Source organism: Porites lutea, chromosome 7, assembly GCF_958299795.1.
Source record: "Porites lutea chromosome 7, jaPorLute2.1, whole genome shotgun sequence".
NCBI classification, from domain to species: domain Eukaryota; kingdom Metazoa; phylum Cnidaria; class Anthozoa; order Scleractinia; family Poritidae; genus Porites; species Porites lutea.
Genome location: NC_133207.1, coordinates 14,213,612 through 14,234,689, shown reverse-complemented (window position 1 = coordinate 14,234,689; position 21,078 = coordinate 14,213,612). Strand labels below are relative to the sequence as shown.

Here is a 21,078-nt window from a genome sequence, read left to right as displayed (position 1 = left end):
GATAAAGTTTTCAGTTTTGTGTATGCTCTATTACATGTTAAGTCTAAGTATAATGCTTAAGGGCCACTGTCAGAGCTGAATTACTTGGTTCTTTCTGACCAGAAGTATCAATAATATCCTAATTTATTCCTTGGAGTGCTGTGGCATGTTTAATCGCTTTCTGTGCAACGGACTTAAGAGCTAATCATCAAGAATGTTGTTGTTAGCTTTGTTAATTCAAATCTAGCAGATTCAGTAAAATACGAGTGGTCCTTCACTATCTTCTTGACAGCCTTTTCCAGGGATTGAGATAGTGTGGAGTGCACAAAGAGAAGTTAGCAGAGATGGGGCGGCGAGAGGGCGGATTTCACGTTATCCTTCACAATCTGAACGTCTGGAAGAGATTGTCTCATGGATAATAGGATGCAGAAACTACGCGAGCGCGGGTGAAAATCGCCTCGAGACACAGGAGACACAGGAAAGAGAGACACTCGTCGGCGAGACTGAGGAAGAAGAAAAAATTAAGGTCCCTCATTGCTCCTATTCCACCGTATCTCGCCTGTCCTCGCGCACGAAGAATCTCATACGCGCTCGCGTATTTCGTGAGCCCTAATGCGGGACTAGTCGTAGTACACGGAACTAGTGGAACCACAAAAACAATCTCAAACTTCTCTGTTTACAAACTAAACCTTCCTACTTACAGTTCTATGCTGGTGGGACCTGGCTTGAACTCATCTTGCTCCATGAATTCGAAACATCTCGTCCTCATGATGTCCTTTTTGGTTTTGTAGTGCTTGAATTCGAAAAATGTCGCTGTACCTTCGCATGAAAGACAGGATAAAACGACAGAAGAATATACTATGAGGAAAAAGATTTTCTTACCATTTCAACATCTCAAAAGAATGGCACGTTCGATACCCCTGAATTAGCCTGCGTCGAATGCACTCGTTAAGTTTTTTGGTAGGTTTTATGTTCTCCCTTCGCCCTTATAAAACAGGCTCATTCAAAAGTATGGCCTGACTGTCAGAAGGAGAGTGTTGGCTGGTAGGCTGGTAGGCTGGTTCTTCTTTTTAAAATTTCTTTCCATCACTAATTGGTTAGATCAAGAGGCCAACGCTTTCCGTTGGTTTTATACGTAATGTTTCCCTATAATCTGGAACACTTTAAATGATCCGTCTTTTTTCAAATTTCACGTGATATTTTGATTTAACACTTTGTGTTATCGTTACGCGCGCGATTGTTTACCGCTACTTGGATTTCAAAGTTTATATGCAGATCTATTGCGTTTGTTGCGATATTTAACACATCCGCTACTGAATGATCGGAGGTTTTGAAAGCTAATCAGTATTTGTTGCTTTCCTGTAATACAAATGTTTCTACAAGGCTTAAGCAAAGAAGTTTTTAAGCGACGCACGTCAACCGGAAAAGAGTCGTGTTTCTTTTCAATATGACATGACGCTATCAAATTTGTATTTCCAAGTAACTTTTCTCTCATAGAGACGATTTGCCCTAAAATTAGGTCAAAATCACGCCCCAAGATTGCAAAATGTCCACTTCCCTCCTCGCCTTTCGATAAAGGTATAGAAAGGCAAGAGTATCCTCTCTAGTTTGAAGCAGAATATATCAGCGGTGTTAAGTTCCGTATTCTTGATCATGTGGCGGTTATTCAATAATCCGAATCAGGTGCCCATAACCCTGTCCATATTTGGTGTAGTTTTAACCTTTGTTCAATATTTTTTTTTGCCTTCCTGAATACCCAGAGTGCCAGAGGTTTTGCTTGTGGGTGCGGATTTTTCGGTGTCGGCCGCAAGCACTGGCGGCAAATGATCAAATGAATCAAAACTTGAAAATCACCTTGTAAATTTTTCATTTTCAATTTTTAATAGTCAGACAGTCCAACCTGTGAGTACGTACAATCGGGATGTATTTTTAAATAACCGACGAATCACGTGAGCGCCGAGGGTGCGAGCCACCAAGGGGGTCTGGAAGCATGCTATCCGAGAAAATTTTGAAATTTTGATGCTCTGAAACGCTATTTTAGTGTTCTGAGAGGCGATTTCATTCTAAAATGTTCGCTAAATTGAGTGTTATTTTTATGCTTATTTTTATTTGAGTGTTTTCACATACAAGTACTCGATTTTGTTTTATATTTCAGGCGGTATATTTACGTTTTCAGGGTATCAGTTTCAATTAAGCGCACTCTCTTTTAGGTGTTCTTGTGTATTTATCAAAACAGATGTGAAAATCGGGTTTTTTCCTATCCCGATCGCATATTGGTCGGGATTCGGGATTTTCGAGCAAAATCGGGAGAATCCCGGGGAGATCGGGATGGTTGGACATTCTGAATTACTGATTGAAATTCAAATGGCCAAAAACCACACGCGAGGTGAAGGTTACACTTCCGTTTTCCTGTTTAATGTTCAAGTTTTTTTCATTTGCAACTATTACAGTTTATATGTTATTTTGAGGTTGAAATTCGAAAGAATAAAATTAGCCTTCCTTTAAAATAAGCACTCCTCTATCTTTTGTCTCTAGTGTCCCATTTACGATAACTGAAACTGAAATCGTTTTTAGAAGTAATTAACTGAATTAACCCCTATCAGTCCAGAAGCAATGTCGTTATTGAGCTCAGACGGAAGCCAACTTGTAGTGGATTCTTGAGCAGTGGTTTTGCCCAACTTTTCGGGCAAATCATCTCAATAAGAGTAAAGACATTAAGCAATACAAATTTGATAGTGTCAAGGCAAATTTAAAGGGAACAAATCTCTCTTCCGGTTGGCGTGCGTCGCTTAAAAACATCTTTGTTTAAGCTCCCTAGCACTGATATTAAAGGTCACGCACACTCTTGAAATATTTGTCTTGAAATGTAACGCATACCTTATGCACTGCCATCGTCGTTTGGACCAAACTTCATGTTTCTTTGGACAGTTCAATGACGTACTGAACGTCTAACCTGCCTTAGACTGATCTTCGAGGTAAAGTTATTTTCTATTTTCCTTACAAAATTTATTTTTTATTTCTATGAGCAATCTAGAAAAGCGCACCCGACGTACCACTCTAACCATGCAGCAACGGAAGCAGAGTGTAGGAATAAAGAAGCCAATTATAAGAGAGCCAGAAAGCAAACAGTACTAATAATTTCTGTTGCAGGAACCTGAAAGCACGTAAATCAGAGGAAATTCACCATTCTGTTTTATGGGAACATTATCTGTGGTGTCATACTTCATCAACGTTAGCACCTCTTCAATTTTGCCCATTAACCGTATAGCAACAGCTCGATTCGACAGTGAAGATCCACTGCAAATTACTTTGCGACAGCAAAAACTGATTTGATGTGAAAAGATCTTATTCAGTTGTTAATTAGGTGAGTGCGCAAGATTATAGTGTTTTTATAGTTCAGGGATGGTTATTATAATAAGTTTATTATGATAAGGAGCTTGCAACCTTGCTTTGTTTTCGGGTGGACCTTGAACTCGAAAAACAATGACTCCTTCATTGTCGTTTACGCTGTTTGGCTTTCAATCAAAATCTGATAAAAAAAGCTAAACGTCGACAGTTGCAACCATTGTGAGTCATCTCTTGGTTATCGCCCTGATTCTCTTCTGCTTTCCCCTCAGTAGAGGTTTCGAAGAGGTTTGATAGAACGTTGTTGGATTTTGGTCGCGCAAAGCGAAGAGAGCTTCGTGAGCATGCGGCAAGTACGCACTGGGAGTGCGATGCATTGTGGATGTAGAATTCTCAAGATGGCGGCGAAGGTCGAGAAATTTCCCAGGTTATATGCTTTATATTTCGATAGACATAGTTCTTTTCTGAGAAAGATATCCACAATTACATAAACTTAGGCTTTAGCTTTAGGCTTTTTCTGTGAAGAAAAAAAATCAACATTCCACAATCAAAAACACGGAGCACGAAGATTCAGCCTCTACGAGCATGAATTTGAACCCGCTGTTTGGAGAGCTATAATTTCTATCATAGTGCTCACTGACGAGAGAAACTAGTCTTAAGTGTTTTTACAAAGATTGTTCTACGCCAAGGTATAAACGCTCCCCTCCCCAACGCTCCCCACTTTTTGAAATAGTTTTTTCGAATTTAAACCGACATGTTTTCATAACAAAGTGTGGCCTCGCACGGACGTGACATGTTACTGGAAGTGACACTCTTGTAATCACAAGTTAATTACAAATAGTTCATTGGTTTTGTACAGGAGCATGAAGCCTGTGGACGATTGCACATAACAAATGTCAGATTTATGAAAAAAACATATGAGTGAAAAATGGCCTACTGAAGTCTGACTGGAAACAAACAAATTACAGCAAGTAAAATGATAATGTGATGCATGTGAAGCCTCTGAGAGTATAATGAAAGCACCTGAATATTTTTTTCTCAAAGATAACAAATTGACTTTAAATAAAGATAAACCCTGTACATTTTGAAAACAGCTACCCTTTATGAAAAAAAAGTGGAGAGGGAAATGCATGAGAAGTGTCATGTAGAAGCCACCAACCTGGCACTTTGATTCTAGTCAATGGAATATTCCCATTGTTCTTATCACACTTGAGTGTCAAATTAATAAATATCTCTGTTTAAGACTAGTGTGTGTGTGTGTCTGTGTGGGTGGATGTTAGGGTTATTGTAGTTTAGAGGAATTTTGAACAGCTAGGCAACAAACTGTTTATACACTGAGGTCAGTCAACCTATTTACCCCAAGAACACAGTTATATCAAGGAATTTGCATATTTTGGTGGCTTGAGTTAACACAGTTTATCTCATAGACGTAATAAAATATTTATAATTGCACAGCCACAACCAGGGCTAAGGGAAAAATAGTTGACAGGAAAGCGGATATCTGATGTAGTTATTTATTTATTTTTCTTTTGTTTTGGGTATTTTCATATGTGCAAATGGAGTTGAAACAAAAGAAAAATAAAATTTTTACCTGAGATAAAAAATTAACGACAAGATATCCAAAGTGGGAAAAAGGGGGTACTACTAGAATGCACCACAGTAACCCAAAAGACTGAAGTATATCAACAACATATGGAAGGAAAAATAATACCCGCCACTATAAAATGACAGCACTGAAATACTAGTCACCATGCCAATATAATAAAATGTGAATACATTTACCCAAAAGTTTGCTCCGAAATAACACCTATGACACAACATTTGAATTAAACAAAAGTAGTTGGAGGGAGGGGGATCACAAGAAAGGAAAGGGGGTCTCCCTACATGTTGCCCCTGATTACAGTAGATTTGTAAACACAGATAAGATTTTCACATTTTGAATTTAAAAAACTATTAATGTCATACGAAACATATGCGATGACATGTGTTTGTACATACTGATACAATCATTCATATGATAAAAATGAAGGCAAAAACTATGAACGTCTCCTAGGCTGCTTGACTGTAAGAGGATTAGTAATCACAAATACTGAATGCCATTTTCAATTTCAAAACTTACATTCTGTGACTTATACCAATTATATAGAAAGCAAGGATACTAGTTGGCAGTATTTCTTCATTAGCTTTTTATTTAAGACTAAAGATCCCTGAAGAAAGTAGTGCTAAAAATTGTTTATAAACAGGACGCAACCTACTGTACATGTATTGATATCTTTATTTACTTTTCATTTACTTCATGTGTGATAAATACAGATGGTAAAAAAAAAAAAACAAATGCAAACAAGGTGCCAACAGAGAGCTGAATCCCTGTAAAGCTGACCCGCTAAAGTTCTCTTATAGTCCTTGGCAAATGTTTTAGGGCTATCTTGTCAGAAGGAAGCATACTATCACACAATCTTTCAAGATTTTCAAGCCAACTTAGGCTTAAATTCGTCTTGCTAATAATGAAGAAATCGTCGTAGTACCTCGTAGGTCTAGTTGTACTAAACTGAGGATGAAATCATCTTTTCCGGCGAACCCCAGGTCTTACTTTTAGTACTTTAGAACAAAGCAGCAATTCTTCGATTTACCGACTGCATGCGAGTGATTTCGAACAAATTACACTTATTACGGAATGACACTGTTTTCCCCCGATAATTCGATAGCCTTTGTTTTTACAGACTTCTCTGAGGTAAATCGCTGATTTCTACAGCGTATTTAACGAATATTCGTTTCCGCAGTCGCTTCCTGAGAGATGTTCACTCCTCGCCAATCAGATTTTGAATATCGCCCATGATGCTTTGCGATCCCAGTGCGCACACCGTCTAGTGAGCATGAGGCCATTATTTTAGAACACCGCGGAAAAACGCACTGCGCATGAGCACAGAATTTAACATCCGGGTCAGCTTTTTATTTTGCGGTCTAATATATAAACCAATTGCGTAAGCATAACATTGCCGTCGAACCAAGTTTAAAAGCAAAAAGGGAGAAACAGACAAAAAAGGGGGCGAAAAAAAATTGTTTCATTCGGAAGCTTATATATTTTTCTAGCGTCAAACGTTTGCACCACACGGTTATCTGTTTGCACCAACGGTGAAAATAATGTTAGAAGTTTACAGGTCGCGAGCGCTCGACAAGACGAATTTGTTTTTACTGGCTTTCTTGCATGCTACTGGTTTGGCAGAAGTTAATTGGGAGAAGGCGATAGCTAAGAAAAGAATAACAATGCTTATGAAAGAAACCAAAATAAAGACGTCATCATTATCATTAACACTAAAACCAGGAAATAAAATTTTAGTCCGTCCAATAATTTTTTTATTATCAGAGAAAACAAGAGCTCAAAACAAAGGTGGGCGGGATTTAATAACAACTTCGACTTTGATGACTGTAGTCACGAACACCCGGAGTTTTCAGTGCCGGGAAACTAAACATGCCTATAAATGACTTTCATTTAAAGAAATGCCTATTCAATTCTTTTACATGGTTGTTCTTTGGTTGAAGACTTCAATAATTTCAGACTGTGCGGCTTGGCTGCATCTCATGCAAACACGAAACTTCCAGCTGCTAAATACATGGCATGAAAAGTTCGACTTCTAACCAACCTCAACAGTATAATTAAGCTTATGTTTCATGGCAATCAACCCAGAAGAGTTTCGTTTCAAAACACGGTAAAACTCACTGGTAAATAAAACTACAAAGCGATTGTGTGTTGTCGTTTTCCAAAAAAAGCTCGAGTCGGCCTTAAGACATGAAGACTGAGAAACTGAAGAACTGAAAATTAGAACTACAATACACAAGCTTGCAATGATAACTTTTTATGTCTTAGTTTCAGCCGGGTTAAGTGAAAAATAACAGTCCAAAAACTTTGTTTTCGTGAATGAAAATCAGTTTACCTAACGCTCAAATTAGCCAAAATTACACACTGAGTTATTATCATCTTACCTTTTCTGAATCTAATCGACTAATTGTTTCAGTAATCTGTGCCTGGTTATCCATAAAAGCAATTTCAACAACTACAAAATAGTCAAAAACACGAGCAGCATGAAGCAGAACAACTGAACCACACGCTGCACACAGAGTGAAGCCGAGAGCCCGCGGGAGACTTTGATCTGACTGGAAAGTGTGACTGAAAAAGAGACTGGAAATGCTCAACCTGGCGCATACGTAGACGATTTGCCGCGGTGTTTTATTTTAGATACCTTAGGCTCCGGTGGTACTGGCACCAGATACCCTGTTCTCATTAAATTGGAAACTATTGTAGACATCATGATTTACAATCAATTTGAAAACAAGACCCCTATAATGGGGGTTCATGGGTCTGCCGACTGCATGTTTTCAAGTCGGGGCTGTATAGTAACTTCTACCGTTATGAATAAATATGGGCAAGTCAGCCTTCTGAAAAAAGAAACGACTGGGTCTGAACAGTAATTTTCTGTTTCTTAAAACCTAAAGAGCTTCAGTTTATAAATAGTCTGTGAGGTATAGATTATAATGACACTTTTTCAGGCTTGAAAATAAAGCTACCCCTAACCCGTGGAATAGGATAGAGAGATACATATAGTTTCCCTTTAGAAACAAGATACCATTGGCTTTATTTTTAACTGGGACATTTTCACAACTCGCCCCTTCACCCAATACCTTCGCCCCACAAAATATAGCATGACAGTTATTAGCCTGCGATCATGCCCTCTCCATTTATCTCTGTAATCTGTTTTCGGGAAGAGGGCATGATACATTTCTTTCACAGATCACATGCAAAAAAGCCAGAACCTGGACTTTTTTCTGATTGGATAGGAAACAATACTTATGATTTGCGCTATTCCGATTGGCCAATACGCCGCCATCCGTTAGTTGTTGTTGATTTCAGTCTGCATTTTTGTTTAAGTATAAATGAACAGAATACACACGCGAGTTCGTTATGAAATTTCTGCCGGCTCAGTTTTCTTGAATTTGAAGAACATCTAAAAAGAAATTTCATCCACTGAAATATTTTTAATGCTGTTTCATCGTTTACTAAAAATTGCAGTCAAAAATTCACCGATCATTTGAATGCAATTTGATACCGGCTACAAGTTACAGAAGCGACAAACGGGTTCACTTTTCAAATAATCAATTCATGAATGGAATCTTGACCTTGATTAAATAAAGGTACGGTAAGGTACGGTAGTATTTCATCACAAAAGAAGCATTGAAATTTTTTTGAGGAAGCGCCATCTGAACGTACTTAAAAATTTTCTTTTTCCTAAAATTCATTTCAAAAGAGACCGGCATTATTCCTGCCAAAGTTTGATTCCTGTCTGGTAATCGCTGATTGGCTAATAACATGACAGGTCAAGCAGACGTTAGATTATGTAAATTAGGGGGCGGTTGATGGCTTGTTAAATGAATGTATCAGGCGTTATTTTTTTCCCTCTCGAGCCAAAGAACGAAAGAAGCAAATAATAATAATAATAATAATAACGCCTGATCTCAGGTTCGACAGTTATTTGATCTATAACCGGAAATTCCAAAAATCATTGTCGTTCTACGCGGTATAAAATGTGATAGGGTCAATTCTGGTTAGTAATTTTCTGTTTCTTAAGACTTTTCTCTAAGCTAACAACATCAACGAATGCTGTATTTAGTTCGTCATTCGGCGAAGATATAGGACCAATAACTCCTCGCAATAATTCTGTGTTCGTTCCAAATCCGGAAACCCAAGTATGTTCGCCATACGACCTGAAATGACCCGTCCACTCCGCGCAAAATCGGCCCCATTGAAAAAAGGAATGGGACAGGCAAAGCCTTTTGGGAGTTCCATCCTCCATGTTGTCCTTTTTCGACATAGATGGTAGGTGTTTCTTGATGGGGAGTTGCCTAACGGGCAGCCCAATAATAAACGATGGGGATGGAGTTCACCTAACAACTTGTAGTTGTGATGACAGACAGGTGTGATTTCATTAAGTGTATGTGAAACCGGCTAAATTGCCGGCTTTTCTTTTATTTCATTACCCTGCATGCAGGCATCTCCTTTTACGTTGCTTTACGTTTGAAAACGTCTGAGAAGAGGGCTACTTTTTGGCCCTCCGAAAGGTTGTAAAGAACTTTCTGTGTATATTTTATTTCATTTTAAAATGCGAAGCATGCGATCGCGACAAACGTCAAGCAATGACTACTTCCTCTCGAATTCACTAATAATTATTCTCCCTTGGGATGATCCGGATCTGGATCAGTGATCCGAGATCACTGGGATCATCGTAGATCAGGAATGAAAAACCATGTAACAAGTTAAGCAGTCTCTCTTATTTCTGAGACGAGACAAGACGCCTTCGTTTCTGGTGTCTCGCGGTGAACCGTCACTAAAGCTGAAGAAAAAGAAAGACTGCTCACGCAGTCTCAGTCTCTCTCTGACCCAATCTAGTGCAAGTGAGGATTTAAATTAAGCGCCTCCTTTCAGGGACGGGATAGTTAAGGAAAAAAATTAGTTGGCGGAGAAAGGAAATGTTCTGGTTATTTCAGCTTGCTTCCTTCACGGGCTCTTTCCCTCCACCGGTGAACAGAATTAATGCTTTAGGTTCCCGCAATTCTTGCTCAGAAGATAACATACTGGCCGGTGACAACAAAGAAAACGTTTTCCTGGCAGACAAAATTACACTCTCTACAGAATGCAAGCCCGCCACTTTTCTAGAACAGGAACTGAGTAAAATCGTGCACGTAATTCACGTTCGTTTCACACGGTACTATAAAGAAAGCGCCGTACAACGCTCACCTTCAGTCACACTTCACAATATCGCCATGTTCGCGCTTTCTACGCATGATTGTAAATGTCAGTTGTCTAAAGAGCGAAAAGTTTTATCAGTACCGTTAACAGAGACAGTGACGAAAGGATTTCGGTAAACATGCGCATCTTTTAGACTGATCCGGTCAATTGGCACAACAAAACGATGAAATCCCTCGTCATATAATATCCTTTGCAACAACGTCCCTCCCTCGGCTACAAAGCAAGGACAGCCAAAAATTCAGTTTCTTGTTGCAGACTGTCGTGAATGCCGTAGGGCTAGGCGCTGTTCTTCACGATATCACAGTTTAAAGCAAAACAGGGTTTATTTCACAGCTTCATACCTCACAGTACAATGGCTCGCTCACCGCTTCTGCGGTACTTGATGGGACCGGCGTAGTCAACACCAACAACTTGAAAGGGTGAATTTCCTTCTGTTCGGTCACGAGGTAAATTTCCTTGAGGAGGATTGGCGAACGCAGTGACCTGAAACCGTTTGCATCTGTAACATTGCTTGATTACTCGTTTAACAATTGCAAGCTTGCGCAACCTTGGTATCCAATGAGAGCCTCGCTCTTTGGCCATGGTTAGTCCTTCTACCCCGTGAAGAGTAATCTCATGAGCGTGTTGTACGAACTTCAGAGTGTAGAGAGCACTGTCGGGGAGATAGACGGGATAGTTTCCTTGGATTCTTCCACGGCACTCGAGACCCCCTTTTCGGTTTGGCTGCCGGTTAAGTCTTAACTGTTCTTCCTGGGATTGATCAGATCCCTCCCACTGTTTTTGAGTCTTCTTCTCCCAGAACAACCTCTGCTTGTTAATTTCCTCGGTAGTCAATTGGCCTTTGATTCTCTGATTTCTTGGGGATTTGCTGTAGCGCAGGAATTGTGCGACCCATCCCCCCACTCTCAATGTGCGCCAAAGGGATGATCTTAGTAACAGTTCGTCCATAACATCGTTGCTTTCTACTGCTAAGGCAAAAATCTGCTTGGCGGCTTTCGCTTCTGCGTTAGATTCTGGGCTTGCAATCGTTATGATGTCCGGTAGCCAACTGTCTTGTTCCTTCAACCATGTCGGACCATTCCACCACAAAGAGTTATCTTCCTTCACTAGTCCTCCTCTACTTGCGAAGTCTGAAGGGTTTTCTTGGCTCGGTACATGCCTCCATGTGATTTCAGTTTTCTCTCTGAACTTGCGGACGCGGTTGCTGAGAAACTGCTTGTATTCCCCGCACTCCCTTATCCAGTGTAGGCCGACACTACTGTCTAGACATGCGTACAAGGACTTGACTGGAAACCCGATCTGCGCATCTCGTACATTAGTTAGCAATTTAGCCGCCACATGACCAGCCACTAACTCAAGTCTGGGGATAGTAAGACCTTCTTTGACGAGACGTGCCTTCGCTGCGACGAGTACCTGCGTCACCACTGAATGTTGCTGGACCACTACATAAACAGCTGCTGCTAATCCCTGTCCACTTGCATCGCCAAAGGCATGAAGAGTAATTTCACGGATTTCTTCTCCGGCTACAGCTAAGGACCTGGGCACTTCAACTTGATCAGGCAGGTTATTTTCCCACTTGCTCCACTTCTTTGCGATTTGTAATGGAATCTCTCCGTCCCAGGCGGTCTTTTCCTTGCATATATCGCGATACACAATCTTTCCTTCTAGTGTTACGGGTCGAGCAGGACCGATGGGGTCGTACATCCTCGCAATTTTGCAAAGCACACCTCTTTTGGTAGGGTCAGTAATCTCTGTAGGGAAGGTTACAGCTATTTTATCATCTTCTTTATTCCATCGCAATCCCAGAAGGCCACACGCGCCTGGTTTCTTTCCAAGCTGTTCTTTAGCGTAAGTAAGCCCAACTTCACTGTCAGTTGTTTCGGTTAATTCTAACTCTCTAGCGTTTGAGCTCCATTTGTGTAAAGTGAAGGTGGCCTTTGCAAATATTTCTGTTGCGGTCTTCTTAACTTCTCGCGCCTTTTCAACTGTAGGACCCCCCGTGGTAGTGGTGCAACGATGGCAAAGAAATGTACAAAATAGCGTGATTCACGTGCAAAGTTGTTGTTTGTTAATATAAACATTTTATTTTTTTTGCCGTTCTGCTTCCCGTCGCCGTCATCGTTGGTTTTGTTGTCATCCAGAAAAAGTGCTGCCGTGGTAACGCGACGTCACACTTCTCTTCTCTCTTGGGATAGTCTATTTAAAGCCTCAGTGCAGTCCGAGACGTGAGGCCCGAGGATCGGGATTAATGGGCAGTTGGCTGTCTGGCTTAGTAAACTTCTGGTTCTCATTCAATACGATATTTCTGTCTGGTATAAATCAGCCCATTGGCGAGTAGCTTACCCTGTCGCATTTTATACTCGTCGAACGACAATAATTTTTGGAATTTCCGGTTACCTCAAATTAGTCACGTTATACTGTCACGCTATTTTCTTGGGGACAGAGGGATTAGAGGAGGGGTGCGTGAAAATAATGCAAATCGTTTCCTACTTAGAATTAATAGTGGATAACATGTTTATTTTTATTCATAAGGGTGGAATTTAAAAAGTTACTATACAGTCCCCACGTAAAAATGGTACTCTTTTTTTTATACGAAAGTCTTTCAAAAGGCTACAATGTTCTGAATGAGTTTATGATTCAGTCTCACATGCGATTCTATGTCACGTAATGATCGGCGACAAGGGTTTATGGTAGCCTGAGTGTGTAAAGCCGTCCCCTCCCCTCAGGAAAAAAATAGCCCCTTGGCAGCCCAGTTAAAAATCGCCTCTCGGCGATTCTTGTTAGGTTTTGGTTTTGGTTTTCATTATATTATTTAAAAGCAAAAACAAAAACTGAAAATAAGAATTTAAGGCATATATGAAAAAAAAAAACGAAAATAGAGAAGTCAAAGCAAAACTGAAAAGTAAAACTAAATAGATCGGTAAAAATAGAAAAGTTAGAAATAATAAGGGAAAGGTAAAAAATAAAAACCGAAAGGTAAAATAGCGACGTGTAAATCAAAACGTTAAAAACGAAAACGGAACTTGGTAAAAAATAAAAACGGAAATCTCAACCGAAAAGCAAAATGGCGAAGTGAAAATCAAAACGCTAGAAGCGAAAACGGAAAAGTAAAAAGTAAAAACGAAAATCTCAGCCGATAAGAAAAATGGCGAAGTGAAAAGCAAAAAGTTAAAAACAAAAATGGAAAAGTGAAAAATAAAATCGAAATCACTAAGTGGTCCTCCGGGGCTTCCGTATTACCCTTTGATTTATCATGAAATCAAATAGTCATTGATTATTGGCGAAGATCAATGAGTAATCGATGAGTAATCGAAGCCCCAAAATTTTGTGGCCTATAGATTACTCATCGATGACATCGATTACTCATTGATGTAATTGATTACTCATCGATGACCCATCGATTACTCATCGACTATTATACTGCGCACGAAAGACACTTTCCTTGCTTTCTTGTACCATTTTTTTTTCATTTGTGATTCTTTTATCTGTGTTGGACGCATTTTTCCTTTTATCTGAAGATCCTGTTGACGATGTCGAGACGCAAAGTGCTGATCACAAATACAGTTTTTTTAATTTTGTTTTTCTTCGCCAAATACGTTTGCAGCCACGAGATGGTATCGATGAGTAATGGATGAAATCAATGACTAAACAGTGCGATCAATGACTAAGTGATGACCAAAAATTTTGTGGCCTATTGATTAGTCATCGATTACTCATTGATCATATGCGATAATCAATGACTAATAAACTGATTACCTATTGATAACTCATTGATTTCATTGATGTCATCGATTAGTTATGTCCGGAATCACGCATTGGGCCAGTTTCTTTGACTTTTACCCGCAAATTTGTTTATAAAAAAAATTTTTGGAGACTGAGACGAGGAAGAAACTAGTGGAAACGTTTTATTAGTCATGCCCTCAAAAGAACAACTGCTGTGCTGTATTGTAGTTTGCGAAGTAAATAAACGAAACGTCTAGATTAATGTACATGAATGAATTATGCATAACGCATCCGACTGTTTACGTAGCTATGTCCATAAATGGAGTATATAGGAATGTGCAGCTGTGAAGAGTATGGTTTTCAAGCAGCATAGCCTGGGATAGGGTATAGAAATCATAAAGTGTGTCTAGAATAGGGTATCATTTCGAGAAAGCTGATCCATTGATTGAGGATAAGCATGCAGTGAGGTTTTGGCAGCGAAGCCGCCATTCTCTTGCGCGCGAATTCGCAACTCCCTTCCTCAATGCGCGCTGACATGACGCTTCCGCCAGCTACTAAGGCTAATGGAAGATTTTAGTTTAGACTAGGGAAACCGGGAATTGACGATGAAGTGAAAAATAAGGTTGGCAATTTAAATTTAGTCGCGAGTCAGTTTGATAGGAAACAAAGCGTCGATAGATGGGAAATATAGTAAAACAGGATAGCAGGTCTAGTATAGGCTAAGGTTTCCAGGGCACCAGCGACATATCCCTGCCCAAGACTTCCTAATTATAAAGTACCCCACTAGGCGCCCACTGAAAATCGGTTTATTTGATTTAAACCGTCTTTCTGTTTGTCTGTCAGTTACTGTTGAAGCATTTCTAATAGACAATTTTCTCCCTCTGATAGCGGGAAAGTGTTAAGGCTATCTGGTTTTGCCGTCCCAACTCGTATGAGGTCTCCCAAAAGCACGCGATCGCGAAATACACTAAAGAAAAACGCAATTTTGGGGAATGAAGGAGAGTTGAGTTTAATTGTAGATAATGTCTAACTTTCCTTAATCGATTTTAGGTCCCTCACCTACTGCGTTTACTAAGTGGAGATGACAGCATTACAGCCGTTTAGCAACGAGCAATTAAATTTCTTTAAGTTCTCGTCCTTAGTATTAAATGAATTCCCCAAAGCCTTACGGCAGACTTTTAAAACCATGTGGGATAACACCTATGGACATCGCCCTGGTTTCCAGCTCTGGGATGATTCCACTGCAGTCAGAAATATGTTCGACTCTGAAGAAACAAAAAGTGGCAAGAAGACTAAAGTTCCTGTTCTCCAGTCTTATAGCGAATGGGATTGTACTAACCTGTTCCAGGCTACTATATTTGCGCGGTCCTTTGCCCCATTAGCCAGTACAGGCTCCTTCACCACACTAAGTGATTTGTACGTGAAGCCCTGTGCAGTACCTCATGGTAGTTTCCACGCATGTGTGGTCAGCCCGGGTGGAAACATGGCTGAGACCTTTGCACTTGCGATTGATCAGCTTCGTCTTCTCAGAAATTCGCTTTGTCACTCCACCAGTAGTGAGATGGACAAAGCGACGTTTGACCAGCGCGTGAATTACTCCAGAGATGCGTTTCAAGCCCTTGGTGTCTCGACAGCACCAATTGACGCACTTGTCAGTTTGGCCGAGTCAGACTTTCCCACAAATGAAATTCGAAAATTGGAAGCAAGAATCCGAGACGAGACTCGGGCGTACATCAAATGTCTCGAGGACTTCAGAGAAGGTCTGGAGAGTTTAAAGCAACGAGTCGAAGTGGATAATGCCAGCAAAGAGGACATTACTAGGCTGGAAAAAAAGATTGATGAATTGAAAGTAGGAAGAGACGAACAAGATAACCTACCCGAAAATTCAGGTAAGATTTTGAGGAATTGTTCCAGCCGAAGGCTCAGTTTACGGTGTGGACAAATAGTAAGCAAATTGTAATTGCAGGACTGGTTATTTGAGCCAGTTCCATGCATTTACAAATAAACAATATCAAAGCCTATTAAGTTTTCCTTTTTCATGAGAGCCTTCAGATTGCAAGGTAATTATAAGAGTCTTAGCCGCGGAGAGTAAACCTTTTCCCAGTTAGGTTTTATTTGCACCCACTAGTTTCCTGTAGCTCAGTGGCAGAGCACCTGTTGAGAAGTTCTCAGACTTTTTCTGTTGAGCCGTCTGCCAGACACTGCCTGAAGAACATCTTTCTCAAGGTTTTGTTATGTATGTAAGCTTCCTATATATAAACAGATGAACGAATGGCTTTGGGTCGACGTCATAACCAAGCTCTTTTCCTAAATCACCAGGTTATAAATATAAAATTAACGGATTTGAATTCACTGCAAGAATATCATTTGTACATTGAACGACGGGTCAAAATTGACTTCTTCATATATTTATTTTTGAAGATTTCCTTTACACTTTTGGTCTTTTCTCATCATAAAAGGTACGAGACCATCGCTCTCAAGAGCCTACATTCCTTCAATGGTTCCTAATTTCACTGGGCGACAGAGCGAAGTTGAAGAGATCATCGGACATGTCACTTCCGAATCCACGCGACTTGTGTCTATCTGGGGTTCACCTGGATTCGGAAAAACGTCGGTTGCAATTGCAGTGGGACACGCTCTTCAGACTCAAGGGCTGCTTGTGTACTGGGTTTCATTGAGAGGACTTCAGTCAAAGGCGGGTCTGACTTCAAAGATTCTTAGTCTTCTAAAGCAGCCAACCATTCAAGATAAAAAACCGTCCGATCAGCATCTATCCCTAGATGATGAGATTTGCCAACTTCTCAGTGAAATATCAAAACAATCTGTATTTATCCTAGATAATGCTGATGATTTGTTAGAAAGTGGTCGACCAAAAGTGAAGGAAGAAGTCATGCGACTTCTTGAAGAAATTTTGAGGCAAAATCCAAGGGTGACATTTGTTGTAACCACAAGAGAGTCCCTTGAGTTTATGGACGTCCACTTTCAAGGCCATCGAGGTTTAAGAATAGGAACATTGGGTGAAGCCTCTGCTCAAACGCTAATTCATGAGTTATTTCCACATGCGAACATTGCAGACTGCAGCAAAATCGCACAACTCTGCGGACAAGTTCCTTTAGCCATGAAATTAATGTGTTCTTTGATATCTGAAGACAGTGCTTCACCGCGCCATTTTCTGGATAATTTCATGACATCTTCCTCAGAAAGTATTGTTAAAATGTTGGACAATCAGGATTATCCGACCAGTCATCGATTAAAGTTCGTCTTTGATTCCTCATTCCAGAGACTTCCTGAGCAAGAACAAGAAGCACTAATTTCTTTAAGCATTTTCCCCGAAAATTTCAGTACAGACGTCGCGGCAGCCGTTTTAGGTACGAAAACCGCTTACGAAGCCAAAAGAATGTTACAAAGTCTTCGGAGGAAGTCTCTGATTGATTCAAGCTCTAAACCCGGGGCTTTCACGATGCACAAACTCTTGCAATCATTTTCAAGAGAGAAAGGACACACCGATTTGAAAGAGACAATTCTCAACGCAAAAGTTCGTTTGAATGCATTCTATGTCTCACACTTTCAAAAGCTAAATGAACAATTTCTCACTGGGCATTCCTTGGCTGCATATGTTGCATTCTATGAGGATAAAGAGAGCATTATTCAAAGCCTAACAGAGGGATGCTTTGATTCCAAAACAGCTGACAGCGTCTTTCAAATTTTGGTCAAAGGGGAGTTGTTTCTTGACTCGCTTTTTTGGAGTGACGCGAAAATTTTTCTTCACATATACGACGCTGCCATAGACGCAGCCAATCTGCATGGGAACGAAAAATACCACAGACAGCTACTTTCATCAAAAGCTTTTTGTGAGGTAACCTGGGGGCCAACAGGACAGACAAATTATCTTCTCTCTGAAGTAAAAGAAAAGCAAGCAGCATCATCCACTGTTTCTGACATAGAAAAAGGCAAATGCTTGTGCTATTTAGGAATTTTTTACCTTACAGCAAATAAATCGAAGAGCGGAGTCCAGTGCTTAAAGGAGGCACTTTCATCACTGGGAAATTGCAAGGACCCAGAGTCGTTAATTCTAAAGCTTCTTATTTCTCAGATCCTGGCGTGTTATTATAAGTCCTTAAATGACTTCGACAATGCGAGTCTTTTCTATTGCAAATCAGTACATTTGTGTTCTGCAGTGGGAGATTGGAAGCTTCTTACTATTCCGCCAGCGAAAAGCAAAGCAAAGGACGCCAACAATGAAATTCAAGTTGGACAGAAATCAGAAGCCTTGCTCAATGAACCGCTTGAATTCCAATTTGCCTATCTCTTAAGCAAAGCTACAGAGCTTTTCTCCGACGCTAAAACCAAGCAATATACAAGCAACTTGGTTCTTCAAATGCTAGAGTGTGTCGAAAAAGAAGTTATAATTTCACTTGGCTTGCTAAAGTTCCATAGAGCGGTGGTACAACTGTTGTGGAAGTTAAACAGTGAAGACCCTGTGAATTCTCTTTGGTCAAGAATCAAATATCTTGAAAAAACACTCGAACAATGCCAAGAAAGTCTCCTTGCCAATGATGAATATGGCGGTAACCGTTACAGTCAAATACAAAGTGAAACGCTTGTGAAGTGCTACATAGACCTGAGCAAAGTTTACCAGGAAAGAAAAAATTACTCAAAGGCACTACAGTCAAACCGGCGAGCGCTTGACATAGCAACAAGGTTCTTTGGAGAAGAACACGAAAGCACTGCTGACAGCTACAGGCAACTCGGTATAATACAAAACAACATGCATGACTACAGCGCAGCTCTACAATCCAAGCAGCGTGCGTTAGCTATCCATCTTAAACTATTTGGAGAGGACCATGAAAGCACTGCTGACAGCTATAGGCAACTTGGTGTAACACAAAACAACATGCATGACTACAGCGTAGCTCTAAAATCCAAGCAGCATGCATTAGTTATTCATCTTAAACTATTTGGAGAGGACCATGAAAGCACCGCTGACAGCTACAGAGAAATCGGTGTAACACAAAACAACATGAATGACTACAGCGCAGCTCTACAATCCAAGCAGCGTGCATTAGCTATCCATCTTAAACTATTTGGAGAGGACCATGAAAGCACTGCTGACAGCTACAGGCAACTAGGTGTAACACAAAACAACATGCATGACTACAGCGCAGCTCTACAATCGAAGCAGCGTGCATTAACTATTCATCTTAAACTATTTGGAGAGGACCACGAAAGCACTGCTGATAGCTACAGGGAACTCGGTGCAACACAATACAACATGCATGACTACAGCGCAGCTATACAATCTCACCAGCATGCTTTAGCTATCCGTATTAAACTATTTGGAGAAGAACATGCAAAAACTGTTGACAGCTACAGGTGCCTAAAGTTCACTCAAAAAGCGCAACGCGAAAAAAACAAGAAGAACAAAGGGGAAAGACCGACCTGTAGACCTTTTTGAAAGCCAAGTGACGTTTCATTGTCTTAATGAATGGGGGTTTGTAAGTGTTAATAATAAGAGAACGAGTAACTTGAATATCTCCCTTTGATGTATTTTATGTTCTCACGGCATGTGGATAGAGAATACGTAAGAGCTTTATCGTCAACTTAACCCCGGTTTATTAAGGAAACCCGGTAAATAAAGGACACTTTGTCCTGTCAGAAGGCTCATATCCCTTAAATAAACCCTCTGTACCGTTTGATACGGATAGCGAGTCGTTTTATGTGGCTTGAGGGACTGCAAATGCTTTATTTTAGCACGATAAGAAGATCCGCACTGCTGGTGGGGTTGTGCATACAACAGTTATGAGAAAAATAAGGAGCACTAAAAACAAATGTACAATTCAAAATTAAAAACTGTTAAAAATATTTGTAACAGGTATCTCTGTTTTTAGTTGTAGCTAAAATAGGTTCGAAATTCATTTCATCAGTATCAAATTTTGCAAGACAGTGTGAATCAGATAATCGGTGCTGTAAGAGTCTTTGTTTGTGACAGTTGACAGTGAAACATTTAACAGCATGCATTAGCATGCATTAGCTATCCGGATTAAACTATTTGGAGAAGACCAAGAAAGCACTGCTGACAGCTACAGGCAACTCAGTCTAACATAATACAACATGCATGACTACAGTGCAGCTTTACAATCACTCCAGCATGTATTAGCTATTCGTATTAAACTATCTGGAGAAGACCATGAAAGCACTGCTGACAGCTACAGGCAACTCAGTCTAATACAATACAACATGCATGACTACAATGCAGCTCTACAATCACTCCAGCATGCATTAGCTATCCGTATTAAACTATTTGGAGAAGAGTGTGAAAGCACTGCTGACAGCTACAGGCAACTCGGTGTAACACAAAACAACATGCATGACTCCAACGCAGCTCTGCAATCTGAGCAGCGTGCATTACCTAGCCGTGTTAAACTATTTGGAAAAGACCACGAAAGCACCGCTAACAGCTACACGTGCCTAAAGATCACTCAAAATGCGCAACTTGAAAAAGACAAAATAAAAAAAGGGAAAAAACTGACCTGTAGACCTTTTTGAAAGCTAAGTGACGTTTCATTGTCTAAATGAATGGGATTTTGTCAGTGTTAGAACGAGTAACTAGAAAATCTCCTTTTCTAAATGCATTTTATGTTCACACGGCATGTCACGGGCAGAGAATACGTAAGAGCTTGATTGTCAATTTAACCCCGGTTGTTTAAGGAAACCCGGTCAGTAACGGACAGTTTTCTTTGTCCTGTCAGAAGGCTCATATCCAAGACTCTCTGTACAGTTTGGTACGGGTAACGAATACTTTTGTGGGCTCGAGCGACCGGAAATGCTATCATTAACCTCGCTTTATGGACACTATTGATCAGTGCGCCGTATACAACTTACTATCTGGCTATGTGTTCTACCTCTTCTTCAGTTGTTCAAATCATCGCGGATATCTTCACTCGCAAATGTGAATCAGATAATCGGTGCTTGTAAGAATCTTTATTCCTGAGTGACAGTTGACAGTTGTTAAACAATAAAAATGCAAGCAATGGAGATTTTAGCTTTGATATAGTTTATCTTACCCGGTTTGATTTATGCTTAAAATTAAGAGGATGTTCTTAAGTGGTTACTGTATGGCAGATAAGTTATACTAATTAAGGGATGTTTTATCGGTATGTAATGTGGGGTATTATGAAGATCCAATTATTAGTTGTTTAGAATTACATCACAAGTTCAATTATCAACATAAA

The 21,078-nt window shown here is 40.1% G+C and overlaps 2 protein-coding genes and 1 long non-coding RNA gene across 3 annotated transcripts; 2 read left to right on the top strand and 1 right to left on the bottom strand.

Moving 5' to 3' along the window:
- Positions 1–2,648: 2,648 nt before the first annotated feature.
- LOC140942595 (uncharacterized) lies at positions 2,649–4,449 on the top strand. The gene is made up of 3 exons (XR_012166556.1): positions 2,649–2,954; positions 3,130–3,343; positions 4,184–4,449. It is a non-coding gene; the product is annotated as an uncharacterized lncRNA (long non-coding RNA).
- A 6,016-nt stretch (positions 4,450–10,465) lies between these two features.
- On the bottom strand, positions 10,466–11,827 carry LOC140944472 (uncharacterized). The gene has a single exon (XM_073393612.1). The coding sequence runs from the start codon at positions 11,825–11,827 to the stop codon at positions 10,466–10,468; it is 1,362 nt and encodes a 453-aa protein (XP_073249713.1).
- A 3,078-nt stretch (positions 11,828–14,905) lies between these two features.
- LOC140944084 (uncharacterized) lies at positions 14,906–20,881 on the top strand. Its single transcript, XM_073393199.1, has 2 exons — positions 14,906–15,735; positions 16,306–20,881. Exons 1-2 carry the CDS (start codon positions 14,928–14,930, stop codon positions 19,299–19,301), a joined length of 3,804 nt encoding a protein of 1,267 aa, XP_073249300.1. The 5' UTR covers positions 14,906–14,927; the 3' UTR covers positions 19,302–20,881.
- The last annotated feature ends 197 nt before the right edge of the window (positions 20,882–21,078 follow it).

Bases quoted from the DNA above. Each gene is read 5' to 3' on its own strand.
- LOC140944084 (XM_073393199.1), top strand. From the start codon at position 14,928: ATGACAGCATTACAGCCGTTTAGCAACGAGCAATTAAATTTCTTTAAG. The intron at 15,736-16,305 runs GTAAGATTTTGA...TCATCATAAAAG, and splicing joins TAACCTACCCGAAAATTCAG to GTACGAGACCATCGCTCTCA.
- LOC140944472 (XM_073393612.1), bottom strand. From the start codon at position 11,827: ATGTACGACCCCATCGGTCCTGCTCGACCCGTAACACTAGAAGGAAAG.